The sequence below is a fragment of the Castanea sativa genome, chromosome 2, assembly GCF_040712315.1.
Source record: "Castanea sativa cultivar Marrone di Chiusa Pesio chromosome 2, ASM4071231v1".
Lineage (NCBI taxonomy): Eukaryota > Viridiplantae > Streptophyta > Magnoliopsida > Fagales > Fagaceae > Castanea > Castanea sativa.
The window spans coordinates 23019323-23036775 of NC_134014.1; the positions used below are offsets into that span (position 1 = coordinate 23019323).

The 17453-nt window shown below is 36.3% G+C and overlaps 1 protein-coding gene across 4 annotated transcripts; it reads left to right on the plus strand.

Moving 5' to 3' along the window:
* The first annotated feature begins 1289 nt into the window (after positions 1-1289).
* LOC142623952 (uncharacterized) lies at positions 1290-16719 on the plus strand. Of its 4 annotated transcripts, none has more exons than XR_012842252.1 (16): positions 1290-1527; positions 2116-2274; positions 2373-2489; positions 2598-2682; positions 2868-2976; positions 3084-3151; positions 3236-3361; positions 3449-4389; positions 4720-4923; positions 5028-5088; positions 7247-7360; positions 7635-7748; positions 7842-7928; positions 13527-13593; positions 16071-16137; positions 16378-16719. XR_012842252.1 is itself a non-coding variant. In XM_075797443.1 (15 exons), the coding sequence occupies exons 1-14, from the start codon at positions 1424-1426 to the stop codon at positions 13551-13553; spliced, it is 2316 nt and encodes a 771-aa protein (XP_075653558.1). In that variant the 5' UTR covers positions 1290-1423; the 3' UTR covers positions 13554-13593; positions 16378-16719. The 4 variants fall into 4 exon arrangements, 2 of the variants coding, with proteins under 2 accessions (XP_075653558.1, XP_075653559.1); XR_012842253.1 differs by having other exon boundaries at positions 16071-16133; XM_075797443.1 differs by lacking the exon at positions 16071-16137.
* Positions 16720-17453: the final 734 nt, after the last annotated feature.

Sequence of the window (17453 nt, forward strand, 5' to 3'; positions counted from 1 at the left end):
AATCTACCCATTTAGAGAAAATGACAAAAGGAAAAGCAGTCAAAAGGTAGGACTGAAAAGTAGTCTCTAGAAATTTTGGGAAAAGAAGGATCAAAAGTCAGCCCTTAGGACCTCCTAGAAGAGGAAGGTCAGCTAGGGGCTTTTGGAGAGGAAACCTCAAAAGGGGAAAATAATGAGAAAATGAGGAAGAGACCAGCCACCAATGTTGTTGACATAACATTGGTTCTAGTACCTAAAGTAGCAAATGGAGGGAATCAGTGGTACACCAAAATCCCTAAGATGACACTATAAAAGGGGAGGGAGCCAACGGTGAAAATCATTTAGCATAAGTGAATCAGAAAGAAAAGAACTTTTGAAAAACTTCCTTAAGATTTAAAAAGAGAGAAAAGAAGGAAAACACCGTCCCGAATCCTAAAATAGCCACTAAAGAATACATTTGGGTTCAAAGGGATTCAAACCTCGCAAGTTTTAGAAGCCTGAGGAGCTATCTAAGTCTGTGATTTTTGAACTTATTTGAACCTTGTAATATTTCCTAGTGAGCATGATGTATTAAAAACTTAAGAAAAATAATGAAGCATTCCTTATTATCCTAAGGATACCTAACGTTTATTTCAATTTTTTTTCCTTCTACTTATATCATTTTACTGTTCCTTGCTGGGCAATACGTGTATATTTTTTGTTTGTTAGTATGTATGTGTTGTAAGATCCATGCTTTGTGCACAACTTGGTTCGAATTCAGCCCACTTAGCTGCGGTGAACCAAGCCCAATCTCTTAAACGTTAAGCATAAAGGCCTAGGATCCCTGTTTTCTACTTGGGCCTGCGTGCTATAAAAAAACAACAACCCACACACTCATTTTTCTCTCAGCAAAAAAAAAAAAAAAAAAATTATTACCATCTATAAGTTTTGTTCTTATATATGGAAAACTTATAAAAAATGATGTATACAATTTTATATTTTTGAAAATATATTAATTTGAAGACTTATTATATAGGTAACTATTATATTCATTTTAAAAAGAAATAACTATTTTTCAATTTAAAGAATTAATGTTACTTTGTAGTAATTAATCTAGGTAATAAAGATGAAATCGAATGATGGAATTAAAAAGAAAAAAGAAAAAGAAAAAAAAGGATGGAATTGCTATTACAAATTAGCTAAATCCATATCAGGAGCTATATTACACCGAGTTCAAGACAATGACCATTTAAATAATAATAATAATAATAATTAAAAATAATAAAATAATATTATTTTTGGAAATATTTTTCCGTCGTTTTCATCTAACAAGTCCGATGCTGCCCCTCCACACAGACACAGCCCTTTCCCACCTCTCTGATCCATCGCCCCCTCCCTCACTTTCTCGGGAAAATTCCTCGTACCCGCTTCGTTTTCTCGGGAATATGGTGCAAAGTCTTTAATCATGAGCTCCTCCGCAACAAAGATGAGGGCATCCTTCTATGGAGACGACGCCAACGCCCCTTCAACCTCTGGTCCACGCTCTCCTCACACCAATTCCAAGCACAGGTGAATCTTATTCCCTTTTTTTCCCTCGCTTTCTCTCTTATGGATTCTTCAATTTCTTCTTTATTTGGATTTCCATACATCAACATCCCCTCCGCTTTAGCCGAAGATCTGGATTTTCGATCAGATTCGGAGAATTCACTCTCCGTTGGACTCAATTTTTGTGGTTTTCTTAAAATTCGGATCAATTTTTTGTACTTCAACCTTATAATTAGTGTTTTTATATAATTTCGTGCAATTTCTGCCAAATTAACTTTAACCTCAATTCAGTTGCCGATGCTAGATATTTTTAATTTTTTTAATTCAGGTTTGGTGAAATTGCCAAAATTGATAATCCGATGGTTACAAAATATCTCGTTTAGTACTTTATTGATTATTATCACTTGTAATGTTCAGATTTATGCTCAAAACTCCTTGATTCATGAACAATGTGGTGTATAGGTATAGATTTTTCTTATTTTGATGCTGCTCAATTTAGCTTTGCTGTTTGATTGAAGGGGTTATTTTGCTTATTGTTTTTTAATAGATAATAATATTAAATGTGTTTGGTGTTGCCTCTACTAAGTTGGTTTTGCTTTTATGGTTTACTAGTGGTGGCAATGTCTTTCGACTGTTGGCACGACGGGAGGTTTGTCCTCGAACGAAGAATTCTTCAAGAAGATTATGGGGAGAAGGTTCAAAACCGCATCTTGATTCGGTTGGGTCAAGGCATGAAGCAGCAATAGATGCAAGACAAGGGCTTGTCTCATGGTACTGTCTGGGTTCTTTATTGCTCCTCTTATATTCATTCATTGGTATAATAAGTATATTTGTTTATCTTTTTTTTTGAGCTTTTGACATTTTTCCAGGGTGGAGGCAGAAACGTTGCGGCATTTATCAGCAAAATATTGTCCACTGTTGCCTCCTCCAAGGTCCACTATAGCAGCAGCCTTCAGCCCTGATGGGAGGACGCTTGCTTCTACTCAGTGAGTTTCCATCTTCTGTCTATCTTTTTAGCTTATGCCCAAGGTTGTTTCACGAATTTCTCTAGAGATGTTTCAATTTTAAATTGCATCGTGTTTATGTTCCTGCAGTGGAGACCACACGGTGAAGATTATTGATTGCCAAACTGGGAGCTGCTTAAAGGTTTTGAGTGGTCACCGGAGGACCCCTTGGGTGGTAAGTTTATCTTATATGCTTTATTGACATTTGTTGATCTTTTAGGCTGATTGAATACATTGTCCGTTACGAGAATTCATGCATATTATTAGATATGATGTGTGTAACATCACGTGCACTTATTCTATGAGTGTTCTATTTCTCCTATGCAACTTCCTTTCTCATGTGCTTGTGGAACTTTGCAGGTTAGATTTCATCCATTATATCCTGAAATACTTGCTAGTGGAAGTTTGGATCATGAAGTTCGTTTGTGGGATGCAAATACTGCAGAGTGTATAGGATCACGTGATTTTTGTAATTACCTCTATGGATTTCCTTATCTAGCATTTGGAGAAAAGTATCATTCTGAGATTATATAATTTTTATGATGGATATGATAGCTCTTTCCTTCCTCCATGCAGATCGTCCTATTGCATCCATTGCCTTCCATGCCCAAGGGGAGCTTCTTGCTGTGGCTTCGGGTCACAAGGTGAGGATTCTTTGACCTTCGAATATTTACATAATGTCTTATGTTGACTTGTTCTTTAATGCGTTGGATTATAATTTGTCTTAGCTTTATATGTGGCATTACAACCGGAGAGGAGAGACATCATCACCAGTCATTGTACTGAAGACACGGCGGTCACTTCGGGCTGTGCATTTTCACCCACACGCAGCTCCTTTTCTCTTAACTGCTGAGGTGACTATTTTTGGTGGTATCATATTGCTATGCATTTTAGCCTTTCATGATCTATCTTGTTGGTTCTAATATTGTGCTGCTTTGCAGGTCAATGACCTTGACTCATCAGATTCCTCAATGACAATTGCAACTTCTCCAGGTTACTTGCGCTATCCTCCACCCACTGTGTACTTGGCTGATTCTCATTCCAGTGGTCGTCCTTGTTTAGCAGATGAAATTCCTCTCATGTCTCTCCCCTTTTTGATATGGCCCTCATTAGCTAGAGATGATGGGAGAATATCTTTGCAGAATACTCATGGGGATGTTGGCTCAAGTAATGTGCAACCAAGAGTGGATCCCTCTGCTTCAGTGCGGCTTTTGACGTATTCTACTCCGTCAGGGCAGTATGAACTTCTGTTGTCTCCTGTTGATCCTAATAGCTCATCTCCTGTGCCAGAAGATACAGGAAATGATTCTTTAATGAGTGAAACGGATAATGCAATCACTCAATCAGCTATGGATGCTATGGAGACCATGGAAACGCAGCCTGAAGAGAGAAATAATCGTTTTTTCCCTATTGGTGATCCAATGTATTGGGAGCTACCATTCTTGCAAGGGTGGTTAATTGGCCAGAGTCAAGCTGGGCAGCGCACCATGAGTTCAATCAATGTTTCAGCTCATGAAAATATATCAGCATTTAGTGAAATGGAAAATCCTGTGGCTTCCTCAGTTATGCCAACTGGTGCCAACCAATCTAGGGTCACTGGAAGATCTAGCTCACGGCAGCGTTCTTCACGTTCCCGCATGGTGCCCACAACTGGATCTGCTGAAGGTGCTATCCTCAATCACATTCCACGTGATGAAGGCGATCCTCAACTTGCTGTTACCAGAATCCAATCTGAACTTGCAACCTCACTTGCGGCAGCTGCTGCTGCAGAGTTACCTTGCACTGTGAAGTTAAGAATATGGCCTCATGATGTAAAAGATCCATGTGCCTTTCTTGATGCAGAGAAGTGTCGATTAACGATACCACATGCTGTGCTTTGTAGGTATAACCTTTTTATAATTTTAAATAATAGTTTTCTCTAGCTATGTCAACCTTTTTTAAATTTCTTTTTTATCTATTACTTGGTCGGTTAACCTTAAAAGACCTATCATGGGAAGAAGTGCTATTGTTACTTCTACTTATCTAACTATAGTTCTTTGCGGAGCAAAATTTACTTAGAAAACAGAGATATTGGTATTATTTTAACTCTCTTCATTTTTATTTATTTATTGATTATTGCTCCAAATTTCTTTTTATCATGTTAATGCATTAGACTGCATGATATCATAAACCAGATTTTGATGGATGTTTACATGTAAGGACTCATTTGCAGTGAAATGGGTGCTCATTTTTCACCTTGCGGGAGATTTTTAGCGGCATGTGTTGCATGTGTGCTGCCTCATCTAGAAGCTGATCCTGGATTGCAAAGCCAGGTCCACCATGACATGGCAGGGGCTGCAACATCCCCAACACGACATCCAATTTCAGCTCATCAAGTTCTCTATGAGCTTAGGATATATTCCCTTGAGGAAGCAACGTAAAGCTTAAACTTTTTCATTTGGTCATATCTTTTCCAGATTTTGATTTATATTTTTCTCTTACTTCTTCCTGATCTTCTATGTATATTTTATTATTATCTAGATTTGGTTTGGTGCTCGCATCACGGGCAATACGCGCTGCCCATTGTTTAACATCAATTCAGGTCAGTTGCTTTCTTGTTTTGGTTTGTTTGTTGGGTTCCCCCCCCCCCCCCCCCCCCCTTTAATGTGGGTATCTAGAGCTGCTACTTCACACGATAAGGAATAATGCAAGACACCTCTCCTTTATGGGAGTCTCACCTTGCCACAAATCATGCCAGAATCCAGCTATCAATATCAAAAGGAATGAAGCATTTGAACCTATCCCAGCCACATCTTATATACTTCCACAAACCCACCCCATTTGCTCCCTTAGACAATCCCCGAACACCAAACTCTCCTCCAAGATTGTACCTCAATTCAATGACCCGTCTCCAAAGCACCCTTTCTTCAAACCCATACCACCGCAATCACTTACCCAACAAATCTTGATTAAAAGGTCAACAACTTCTTATTTCCCAAGCCCCCATTGTAAACAGGAGTGCAATAAATATTCCAATTGACTAGATGAAACTTGAAATCATCTACCATACCACCTAAAAAAAATCCCTATGAATTTTCTCCAATCTACTTGCTATGCCCACAGATAAAGGAAAAGAGATAAGAAATAAGTGGGGAGACTAGAGAATGTAATCTTAATAAGTGTAAGACGACCCCCTTTGACAAATACATTTTCTTCCAATCAACTAATCTCCTTTGCATACACTTAATAATAGTCCAAAACACTTAGCCTTAAAAGAAGCTCCTAAAGGTAATCCTAAATGGAAGGGATGAGATTTGACATCCCTAATTGCTCGCCAAATGTTCAATGGTCGAAACCTCCCCTATTGGCACAATTTCAAATTTGCTCAATTAATTCTCAAGCCCAAAACTGCCTCAAAGCACACAAGGATACATTGAAGATAATGAATGTGTGTAGAATTTTCCTCAAAAGAAAGGAGCAGAGTATCATTTGCAAAAAGGAGATGAGAAATAACCATTGATTCCCCTCGAAAACTATCAATAGGAAAACCACATAGATAACCCTCTGAAACTGCTCTAGTGATCAATCGACTTAAAGCCTCCATAACAATCACAAACAACAAGGAGAAAGAGGTTTAGCCAAGAAAAAAAAACCATGGAGAAAGAGGGTCTTCCTTACACATATCCCTGCTAATCTCAAAGAAACTAGTTGGAGTGTCATTTACCAAGATAAAAACTTGACAGCTAAAATACAAAATTCTATTCTCTTTCTCCATCTTTCCCCAAAACCACATTGTTGAAGCAAGTACAATAGAAACTCCAGTTGACACGATCATATGCCTTAGCCACATCCAACTTACACGACACCCTCAATGTGCCAGATTTCGGGAAACTATCCAAACACCCATTGGCTATAAGGACCAAATCAAGAATCTGTTTCCCTTGAATAAAGGCATTCTATGTATCCCATACTATGATAATTGGGCTAACATCCCTTAATATGATTGGCTAAGGTCTTAGCCAGTATTTTATAAACTCTACCCACCAGGCTAATTGGCCTAAAATTTGTCACTCCAATTGCACCTGCCTTTTTAGGAATTAAAGCCACAAATGTTGTGTTCAAGCTTTTTCCAAAAAGGCAATTGTCATGAAATTTAAAGAAGAATTGCATAACATCACTTATCAAAAGAAAAAAAGAAGTAGAAACATACTTATCAAAAAGAAGAAGAAACACATAGCATCACTACTGACCTAGACCAACATGATTAGAAAATAGTAATAATGAACCATCTGGCCCTGGAGCTTTATCCCCATCCATGCTACAAAGTGATAGGTATTGAGTATTCTGCAACTAATGCACTTCTCCATGAATAGAATTTTGGAAAAATTCAACCAGTCACTTCTAATAAATGAAGTAGTCTCTTTCTGTAAAATTTTTATTTATTTATCAAAAAAAAGAAAAAAAGAAGAAGAAGAAATGAATAAACAGAGGTATTATACATCCCTGAATTTTTTTGCAACTTCTAATGCATGTGCTGTTCCATGTGAAGATTTTTTTTTTTGGCTGAAAAGTGAGCAGTGTAAGCCTGCAGGCTTTACATTTGTTTGCTACTTGCAGTCTTGCATCTAAGGGCAATGATATAACTTGAAATGATGTTGTCAAAGAATAATCACGTATATTATATACTTGAAAGATACATTGTATGTATTTATTAACTGGAAGCTTTGCTTATTAAACATGTATATTATTTCATTCCTCAGTTCTCACCCACGTCAGAGCACTTGTTACTTGCCTACGGTCGTCGCCATAGTTCACTTCTTAAAAGTGTTGTCATTGATGGAGAGACAACAGTACCCATTTACACAATTCTGGAGGTATGAACTCACATCTATCTTTTTTGTACTCTTGGATATGCGTGTAGAACTTCTTTCCCCAAGAATATTATTGTGTATAAAAAAACATGAAGCACAGTTATCCCTCTATGATCCTAGAGTTTTTATTTGTCTACGAGTTATAGCTCAACTGACACTTCATTTTCCCATAATAATGGGATGGAGGGTGAGGTTCTGAGTTCGACTCATGTGCATGTATAACACTATAACTTATCAATCAAAAATAAAAATTTAATAAGTTTTTATTATTACTCAGGTTTACAGAGTTTCTGATATGGAACTTGTGAGAGTTCTTCCTAGTGCTGAGGATGAGGTCAATGTAGCCTGCTTTCATCCATCTGTTGGAGGTGGCCTTGTCTATGGGACTAAGGTAAACAGGATTTTGTACTTACATTTTTGTTTTTTGGATATCACCAGCCTGATTTTTTTATAATTTTTTTTTTTTTTTTGCTGTTAAATGCAGGAAGGGAAGCTTAGGATCCTTCAACATGATAGTTCTTATGCCATGAATTGTGCAACATCTCGTTTTCTTGATGAAAATATGCTTGAGGTATATAGGTCCAATTAGCAGAATTTCCCACCTCCATTTAATGCAGTTTTGCACCTGGAATTCTTTGGGAGCAAAATTGGATATGTTGTTTTTTGCATGTGATCAATTTTTTTTATGTGATCAGAGGGATGGTTGCTTGTTTAGTATTTGTGGAGATCCATTATGATTATTTTTATTTATATGCTGCAAATTATTAATTTATTTATTTTAACAATCATTAAGTTTGTGGACCTAGTAATCAAATTTGGTTTTAAATAGATAATATGATTAGTAGATTTATCTTATTCATTTGAAATATAGTTCTTGTAACCTTGTATTTTACTTATATATAAAAAAAAGAAATATAGTTCTTGTAACCTGAATGATGCTACCTGATCTCCAATTGAATTTTAGAATTTTTTCCTTCAGTTTTTTATTTTTATTTTTGGGATATGTAAATATGTATATTGATAGAAATAATATTACAAAGGGATCGTTGGGACAATTGTAGTATACTTGCTATATACTCAACTATCAACTCATGACAACTTACATATACAATGATTCCAAAAAATATACAATTGACGGAAAAATTCCCCACTTTGTCCATGTGTGATTGTGGTGGTTTTAGGTTAAGTTTAGGAGGATTTGTGGACCTATGGTTTAGAATCGTTGAAGAAAGGGTAATGGGGTTGTATTATGAATTAAAAGGTGGTTTGATGAGTTTTTTGATGGCTTTTTGGTAGAAGAAAGTATGTTAGGTTTTACGGTTTTGATAGGTAAAAAAATGGCTTGATTTGGGGTTGTAACAGAAGTAAAAAAATGAAAATAAGGAGATAATTTTACGATAATAATGAACTGTGAACAATAACCATGAACAGTACCAAAAGAAAGAAGAGAAGATAAAGGGAGAAAAGAACACAAAAAAGTGACGGTTAATGTGCACAAAAGTGAAGTGGTTCCTGTAGGGGAGGTTGAGAATATCAATGTCTTGGCCGATTTTTTTTTGGTTGTAAGGTAGGATGCTTGCCTATGACCTATCTTGATTTGCCTCCTGGGGTGTTCTACAAGTTGACGGCTATTTGGAATCCTAGCTTGGAGAAGTTTGAGATTTGGTTAGCGGGGTGGAGGAAACTCCTATCTTTCTAAAAGTGATCACTTGACTTTATTGAAGAGTACTCTTTTGAGCCTTCCTACTTATGATTTATCTTTGTTTTCTCTTCCTAAAAGTGTGGCTATTAGGATTGAAAAGTTGCAGCGGGATTTTTTATGTGGTGGTATGGGGGATGAGTTTAAACATCATTGGGTAGGGGAATAAAGTGTGTGCTCCTATTGCTAATGGAGGGTTAGGGGTCCGGAAGCTTGCTACCTTTAAAAAAGACCTATTGGGAAAGTCGCTGTGGCGGTTTGGGGTTGAGACAACGCGTTTACGGGGGGTGTGGAAGCCTCAAAGTTTGGAGAGGACTGGTGGGGGGGGGGGGGGGAGGGTTTGAAGTTAGGGAGGGGTTCTCATGGTTGTGGTCTTTGGAGGACTCATTGGAATGGGTTGAGAGCGGTTTGGTTAGCATATCTAGCTTGACGTTGGAGTGGGGAGTTGGGTTCGTTTTTAACATAATTGTTGGTGAGGGGGAACAACCTCTCAGAGTGGCTTTCCTGGTCTTGTATGCAATTTCTACTGATTGGGGAGGCTTCAATGGACTTTTTGTTGGTGAGACTGGGTAAAGGGGAGAGGAGTTGGGATATGAGGTTTTTGAAATAGATTTAGTAGCTGTCTTTTTCCATCTTTTGGAATCTAATATTTCCTGTAAGAGAGGATGAAGATTGGGTGCAGTGGAGGTTGAAGAAGAATGGGGAGGTTGATATTCGTTCGTATTATAATGCCTTGAGGGGCTCAACTTCTGTCACTTTTCCAAAAGTATTTGAGTGTGAAGGCCCCTTGGAGAGTTTTTTCTTCTTTGGTTGGCACTTGGCAGTAGGGGAAAATTCTCACTTGTGATAATCTTTGGAGAAGAGGCTATATTATAGTGGATTGGTGTTGCTTGTACCGATGTAGTGGGGAGGTAGTGGATCACCCTTTACTTAATTGCAAGGGGGCTCATTAGTTGTTGAGCTTTGTATCTTTTGGGGTTTTTCCAGAGAAAGTGATCGAATTATTATTTGGGTGGAGGAACTGGATGGGAAAACATTCGTTGAATATTTTGGAATCTGGTTTCCTTGTGTTTGATGTGGACTATTTGGCGGGAGCATAATGATGGCTTGGAGAGCACGGGGGATCATCTTTACCTCATTCGTAGGAACTTTCTTTGATTGGTATGCTTAGGGGTTTACATCATTCCTATGTTTATAGAATCTCTATCTTTTTGTACCTAATTATTTCTTTTTTAAAAATTATTTTATATTTCTTTCGGCTTCTCTGCTTTTTTGCATGAAGAAGTCTTTTTTAATACTATGATTCTTACTTATCAAAAAATGAAAAAAGAGAGAACACACAAAAGCCAACATGCCTCAATGCTTAAAACACTTGGTATTATTAGTATTATTGTTAGTTTTTTTTTAGAGCACAAATATATGTGAGGCCTTTTCTTTTTCTAGCAGTATCAAGAACTCCTAGTTTGACTAAAAAGAAACCTTATAAAAAAACTAACTTGCACTTGAAGACGATTTTTTTTTATTAGTAATAAAGATTTATGGATATAAAAAAAAAGACATCCAAGTACACAGGGAGTAACTTGCACTCTAAGATGGTAAAACCCAAGATACTTAGGGATTTTTGAGGTTTTTTTTTGGATAGATAAGAAAAATTGTATTAAGAAAAAACTACTTCATTAAAAAAAATGAAGTAGGCAGATAAAATATGTACAACATAAAGAAAACAAAAAATTATGAACAAGAAGGGAATTTAAAAACAGCAGAATGGATTCCTTAGAGATAAATCCCCACTCATGAGACCAATTGAACTAGGATCTTGCAAATAATGCTAGGAGCTTATCCTTGGTAAGCACCAAATCTTCAGAAATGCGATTATTTCACTCCTTCCAAATAATCCACATGACACAATGAGATACCAAATTCCAAATATTCGAAGAGTGCTTTCTCAATCAGTTTCTCCAACTTTCTAATAAATCAGTAACCTTCTTGAGTAAAACACAAGTAACACCAAACAATCTAAAGGTAAAACTCCATAACCGAGAAACCTCCCCACAATGCAACAGGAGGTGATCAATACTCTCCCCATTACATCGATAGAGGCAACACCAATCCACAAAAGCAAAACCCTGTCTCCTCAAATAGTCACCTGTGAGAATCTTCCCTCATGCAGCTGTCCAAACAAAAAAAGACACTCGATGTGGAGCCTTTATACCCGAAATGCTTTTCCAAGGAAAAGTAATAGAGTTGGTCGCCTCAAAGCACCATAAAAAGACTATATGTCAAAATCCCCCTTCGACCCCAAACACCACCTCATCCTATCTCCTTCCTCAATAGGAGGATTCTGTGACTCAAAAGGTATGAAAAAAGTCCCCCACCAACTCCATCTCCCAATCATTAAAACCACGTTGAAACCGTATATCCAACTCCACCCTTCCTCCACAGTATGACTCACCAACATTTTTTTTTTTGATAAGTAACATAAAAAATATATTGAAAGAAACAGCCCCATACATAGGAAATTTACTTTCATCAGCTCATCCCCACACCAACAGTCATACCAAAACCAGACCCTACTTCGCAACCCAATCTCAAAGTAGATAAACTTACTAAAACTCTCCCAACCCATCCGTATAACCCGCAATACACCACAACCATGTAAACCCCTACGCAACTTCGAGTAAACCACACCCCCCCCCCCCCCTGGAAAAAAAAAAATCCTTCCCAAATTTCAAGCTGATCACACGCCCCATAACTGTCTCTCCTCAACTGCATAACACCACAACCACTTACCCAAAAGAGCTTTGTTAAAGGTAGTGATTTTCCTGATCCACAAACTAGGAAAATACACCATATCCCATCCTACCAAATGAACTTTATGCTCATCCTACAGACCTCCCCAAAGAAAATCCCTTTGTAACTTCTCAATCCTAAATTTCCGAAATATTTTTAATATGCAGGAATTGCAGAAACTGTGTTCCTTAGACACACATAACCAGACTGTTAAAACAACACGACTTTTACTTCAATTGGCTTCCTTTTTCAACATTGTTGTAGCTCCCCAACCAACTTTGGCATCACCCAATTAGATTCAAATGCAAATATTTTGGTCATAGCTCCCCTGCAAGTGAAGTGATATGTGTTCTCACCGTTACTTTTGTACATAGCACACCTGGCCAGCAGTATCATCCGACATCTAATAAGATTATCAACTATGAGGATTTTCCTCAAATCTGTTGTCCACACAAATGTTATGAGTTTTAGTGCCTGGAGGAAGTCATTCTTTCCCTTCGAGATTTGGAAGGTGAAAGCTCCTAAAGTAGCTTTTTTCACTTGGACAGCCACCAAGGGAAATATTCTTACATTGGATACTCTGAGGAAGAGGAATATATCTGTCATTAACTGGTGTTGCATGTGTACGATTAGTTGGGAATTGGTGGATCACTTGCTTCTACACTGTTCTTATGCGTATAGTTTGTGGACATTTGTGTTTAGCTTGTTTGGTATCTCGTGTGAAATTGTGATGTCAAGTAAATGGTGGAATCGCTAACATGTTGGAATAGGGATATTGGTTGGCATTGGATAGCAGTTATTTGGGGGGCAATTCTGTTGTATATCATGTGAACTATTTGGAGAGAACAGAACCAATTGAACTTTCAAGGGGGAGGAAGGCTCCTTCCTTGAGTTGAAATGGTTCTTCTTGCTTTCTTTGTTTGAGTCAATTCATTTTCCTAGTTTTCAATCAATGTTAATAGTTTATCAATTGGTACAAACATGAGCCTAAGTCAACTGAAGGTACCAAGAGAATTCTTATGTTTTCTCACCACACATACCCAAAACTTTGTAATCAATCTAGTTGCGTAGGCATGCCAATGCAGTCACTTGTGTTTTGAAACGGTTAAATTTGCTCTGTGACATTGCTTATATCGTAGATTGAAGGCCAAACTACACATTTCCTTCTATAAGAATAGGGGTAATTTTCAATTTCATCCTTATACATCCAATTTTGTGGCAATTTTGTCACTCAAGTTTCAAGATCAAGTCAATTTTATCCTTAATCAAGTCAACTTAAAAGGATTATATTGACTTGATTTTGACAATTGAGGAACAAAATTGACTTGATTTTGAAAGTTGAGGGGCGAAGTTGACATAATCAATAGCCAAGAGCCTTGTGGCTCTTGTAGCTCAACTAGTATGCATCTCATGGTGTTTCCAATGAGACATCTAGGGTTCAAATTTCCCCTTCCCTAACTATCAAATTATCCAAAAAATTGACCCAATTAGGTACCTTGATTTTGAAAGTTGATGGATGAAACTAATACAATTAAATGAATAGGGATGAAATTGAAATTGTAACAAATGTACGGAGACCAAAATTGTAGTTTGGCCTAGATTAAACAAGATGTTGATGTGGAATTTTTTGGTGTATTTTGGTTTTTATGTTGTATTTTATTTTATTTTATTTTTTTGTAGGTCCCTACATATGCTTTAGAATGCTAATAGCGAGAGTTCATTTCCCATGCACAACTCCACTTTAACGGTATGTTTTTCCTTTCACATTCACTTGAGCTTGAAGTTTGAATAGCTTGTACTTCATTTATTATTTTATTCTTCTTTTTATTTGGGGTTTGCTTACTTAAGTAGGAATAAGTCATCAAAGAAGCAAAACAGTTTCTTTAATTCATTATCATAATGCTGTTAGTTTTATTGTCTGAATCATAGCTATGTCCTTGAATGCAAGGATTTCTACATCTTACTTGTTCATACTCCAATTCCAGGATTTTGAGGATGTTTGTGGAAGAGCATTATAAAATAGTTTTGAAGTGAAACCTTTTGAGTTTTGAGAAGTTAAGTAGGTATGATTTTCAACAAACACAAATGGTCGATGATGATCATGGGGGAAATTCTTGCAGAGTGGGCTAGGGTCAAACCCATGGTTAGCAACAAATTTTATTATGATTCGTTTGCGAAGTGAAAGAGGCTGCTGTAATTCTAGGAAAGATAGGAAAATATGTGATGCAATATGAGTATCCTCAATTAAAAGGAGTAACCTGATGCTTAATAAGACTTTTTTTATTTTTATTAACTTGGGTACATCGCTAACACCTTCAAGTGCTGGGGAATGTTAGCTTTCTCACTCACACCACATGTACATATGTATTTTTTTTTTAATATATGGGACATGTACATATGTAAGTATATATATGTATGTGAAATATTCTATGGTTGGGTCTAAATAAATTTATTGTTCAAAAAGCATTGGTCTTGAATACTGTTGGAACTTGGTGCAATGGTATGTACCTTCTGCCCAACTGATGAGTCACGAATTCAAGTCTTGGAATCTGTATGTAGAAATTTGGGAGTAAAGTTGCCTACTAAGCCCCTCTCCCAAACCCTACAGAAAGATACAAATATGGCTTCCATGTAGAGTTCCCGTGCCTTTTCTTAGGGTGCAGGCTGCAAATTTTATTGGTTGGGACTCCCTTTGAAAGGGTTGAAAGAGACTTTGGTTTGTGTTAAAGTTGTGTTCTATGGGGATGAGAGAATAAATTTGATTGAGAATATATCAACTTAACTTAGCCCTACACACTATCTTGTTTTAGAATAGATTGAAGGAGGTGAAATTATTTATTGTTGAAATATAAATAAATAATAAAAATTAAAAAATCCAATAAAACCTTTGCTTAGATGGAATGTTAAATGAATCAATTCGTTAAAACCTTGCTTAGGTGGAGGGTTAAATGAATCAATTCATTAAAAACCTTTCCTTAGGTGGAATGTTAGGTTCCTGTTTTGTTGTTGTTATATAAAATAGATTACCACTTGTCTCGAAAGTTTTTTCTGTTAGACAATGTTGAATTTGATAAAGTTTAATTTTGAATCTCATCTTTTCTTGTATTTCCAATTATCCATTTTAACATTCTCATTTCATTATACCCATTTTATGAACATGTTGCTTTTCAATAGCCTAACTTTCAGTACTAAAGAGTATAGCTGGTCTTATAGCAATCTTATAAATGTTCCCTTTAACTTAATAGATATTCTAGGATCACACAAGACTCATGATGCGCTTCTTCACTTATCCACCCTCTCTATCTTATTATTCACATCCGATTCAATCTCTCCTATCTTATATAATCTTTTTAATTATTGATTCAAGATTTTGAAATAACTTAAGCATTGAGTTTTACAGCCTCTTCATCTTTGTTTTTTCTTTTACTAAACTTACATTTCATGTACTTTGTTTTAGTCCTACTTCGCCTAAAGCAATTAGATTCTAAAGCATCCTTCCTAACTTCTAACTTAACATTAACTCCATGTTTAGTTTCATCCTCTAAAATTTTATTATTTACAATCTCTCTCTCTCTCTCTCTCTATATATATATATATATATTCCAAGGGACTTCATTTTGAATTGGTCTGCTCATCAGTAGCCAGTGCAAAGAGATATGAATTTCATGCAAACTTATAGTGATATGTAACATACTTGTGATTCCTCTGCATCTTCTCATTTTAGTTACAACTCTTTCATGCATATCTTTAATAGGCTTAATATACTTTAGAGGAACTCCTTTTTTTTCCTAAAACCCACCACCATAATAATTAATATCATTACAAATTTTAGCAACTTCACTGGAAATGTTCAGTTGACAAGGTTCTCAAGTGTTATTTCTTATTATATACATGGCTGAAAATTAATTTCATGAGAAATTTTGGAATTATGATTGCCTTAATTCTGTAATGATGATGATCATTTATAATGTTAATTGGGCTATCTGGATTGCAGTAATTTTCTCACACCAGTCACAAATTAAAAAAGGGAACTTGCACAGTTTCTGTCTTCAGCACTCTGCTTTAAAATTCTATTCCCCTCTTAGAATTTAAATGCTATTGTGTTATCTTGCATACCCCACTGTGGTACTTGGTTGAGTGAGCCCTTTCACTATGCTCTTTATGTATATATATATATAAATTAGATTTTTTCCTTTATTCAAAAGAAACATGGGGTCACTGCAGATTACTTGTGAGGGCAGACGGTGACAAGAAGCCTGCAGTCACCTACTGAGTCTCCATCCAGCAGTAGGTGCATATCTAAGAAGACCTTTTCTTGCTATGATGCTGAGTTTGACATAAAAGAAATAATTCTACTAGACTTATAAATTTAAAAAAAAAAAAAAATCACTCAACAAGACATGCAATTTCTTATAACTTATTAGAATATTAGTTTAGATAGAGTACAGTGAAAAAAATAACTAAAAAAATACAAAATGCTACTGAAATGAACAAAACTTAATGAGATACTGATCACAATCCTCTGATTTAGGTTGAAGGTAAGGAAAGGACAATTTAAAAGAACATGTGTGGAAGCAGTCAGAAAAATGCTGAGCTTTTACTGGAAGATATGGTTCAAGATGGAGCAGAATGGCAGAGGGATCTATTTAGCTGACAAAGTGACAGGATGAAGGTATTTATAAAAGAAAAAAAAAATGAAGAGCAAACAAATTGACAGGTTGAAGGCCTAATTGATTTAGTTAATTTGTGTTAATCACAATCAAGTGATGTGTTGTATCCTAGTACAAGTGTATTGTAGTGTAACCTTTGAGTGCTATATTTATAAACAAGTTTCCTTCAGAAAGTTATAAAAGCTTCTTTATAGTTTGAAAGAGCCCTGTTTTCTGTCAAGTTCATCATCGAACCTAGGCTTCTGGACAATCTGTATTAGCAAAATTCTAGAGGGTCTATCTTGGATGGCTGGGGTCCCAATTTCCATCTAGTGGGAAATTTTTTAATTTCACAGGTTTAGCATAATTTGAATTACATGTGATAGAATAGTTACTGTTCTTCCCTCTTGCCTTACGAGTAATTATTGGCTTATTGCTCGTGTTACTATGCTTCAACATACTCACGTACGCATTGCTTGTTTGAAGATGTTCTTCTTTGGGACAATTCTGGAATTCATACGAAATTTTCATTTCCCTGTCAGAATGCTCTACTTGATGGAAAAGTTTGTATTTGTTGTTTTGTTGAGTACGTTGTCTGTAGCATTAGGAAATAGGAAGTCGGTCTAACCCAAAAATTTATGGGTCGACTGTTTGGCTGCTGCGGAATTCGTTTTACGGAAAATCAATTCCGGTGTTTGGTTTGTTCAAACATTTTACGGAAAATGCTAATCTTTTTTATGGAAAACCAATTCCCATGTTTGGTTTGTGGATCATTTTACAGAATTTATGAAATGCCTTTTACAAATTCAGCACCTGCATTGCCTAGACAAACCTGTAACAGTACAAAAGTAATCATCTGAATATGCCCATAATATTTATATCAAAACAGCCACATCAATCTTGGAGAGTGGCATTACACCTCCATGGTGTACAAAAATGATACCTACACATGGTATCT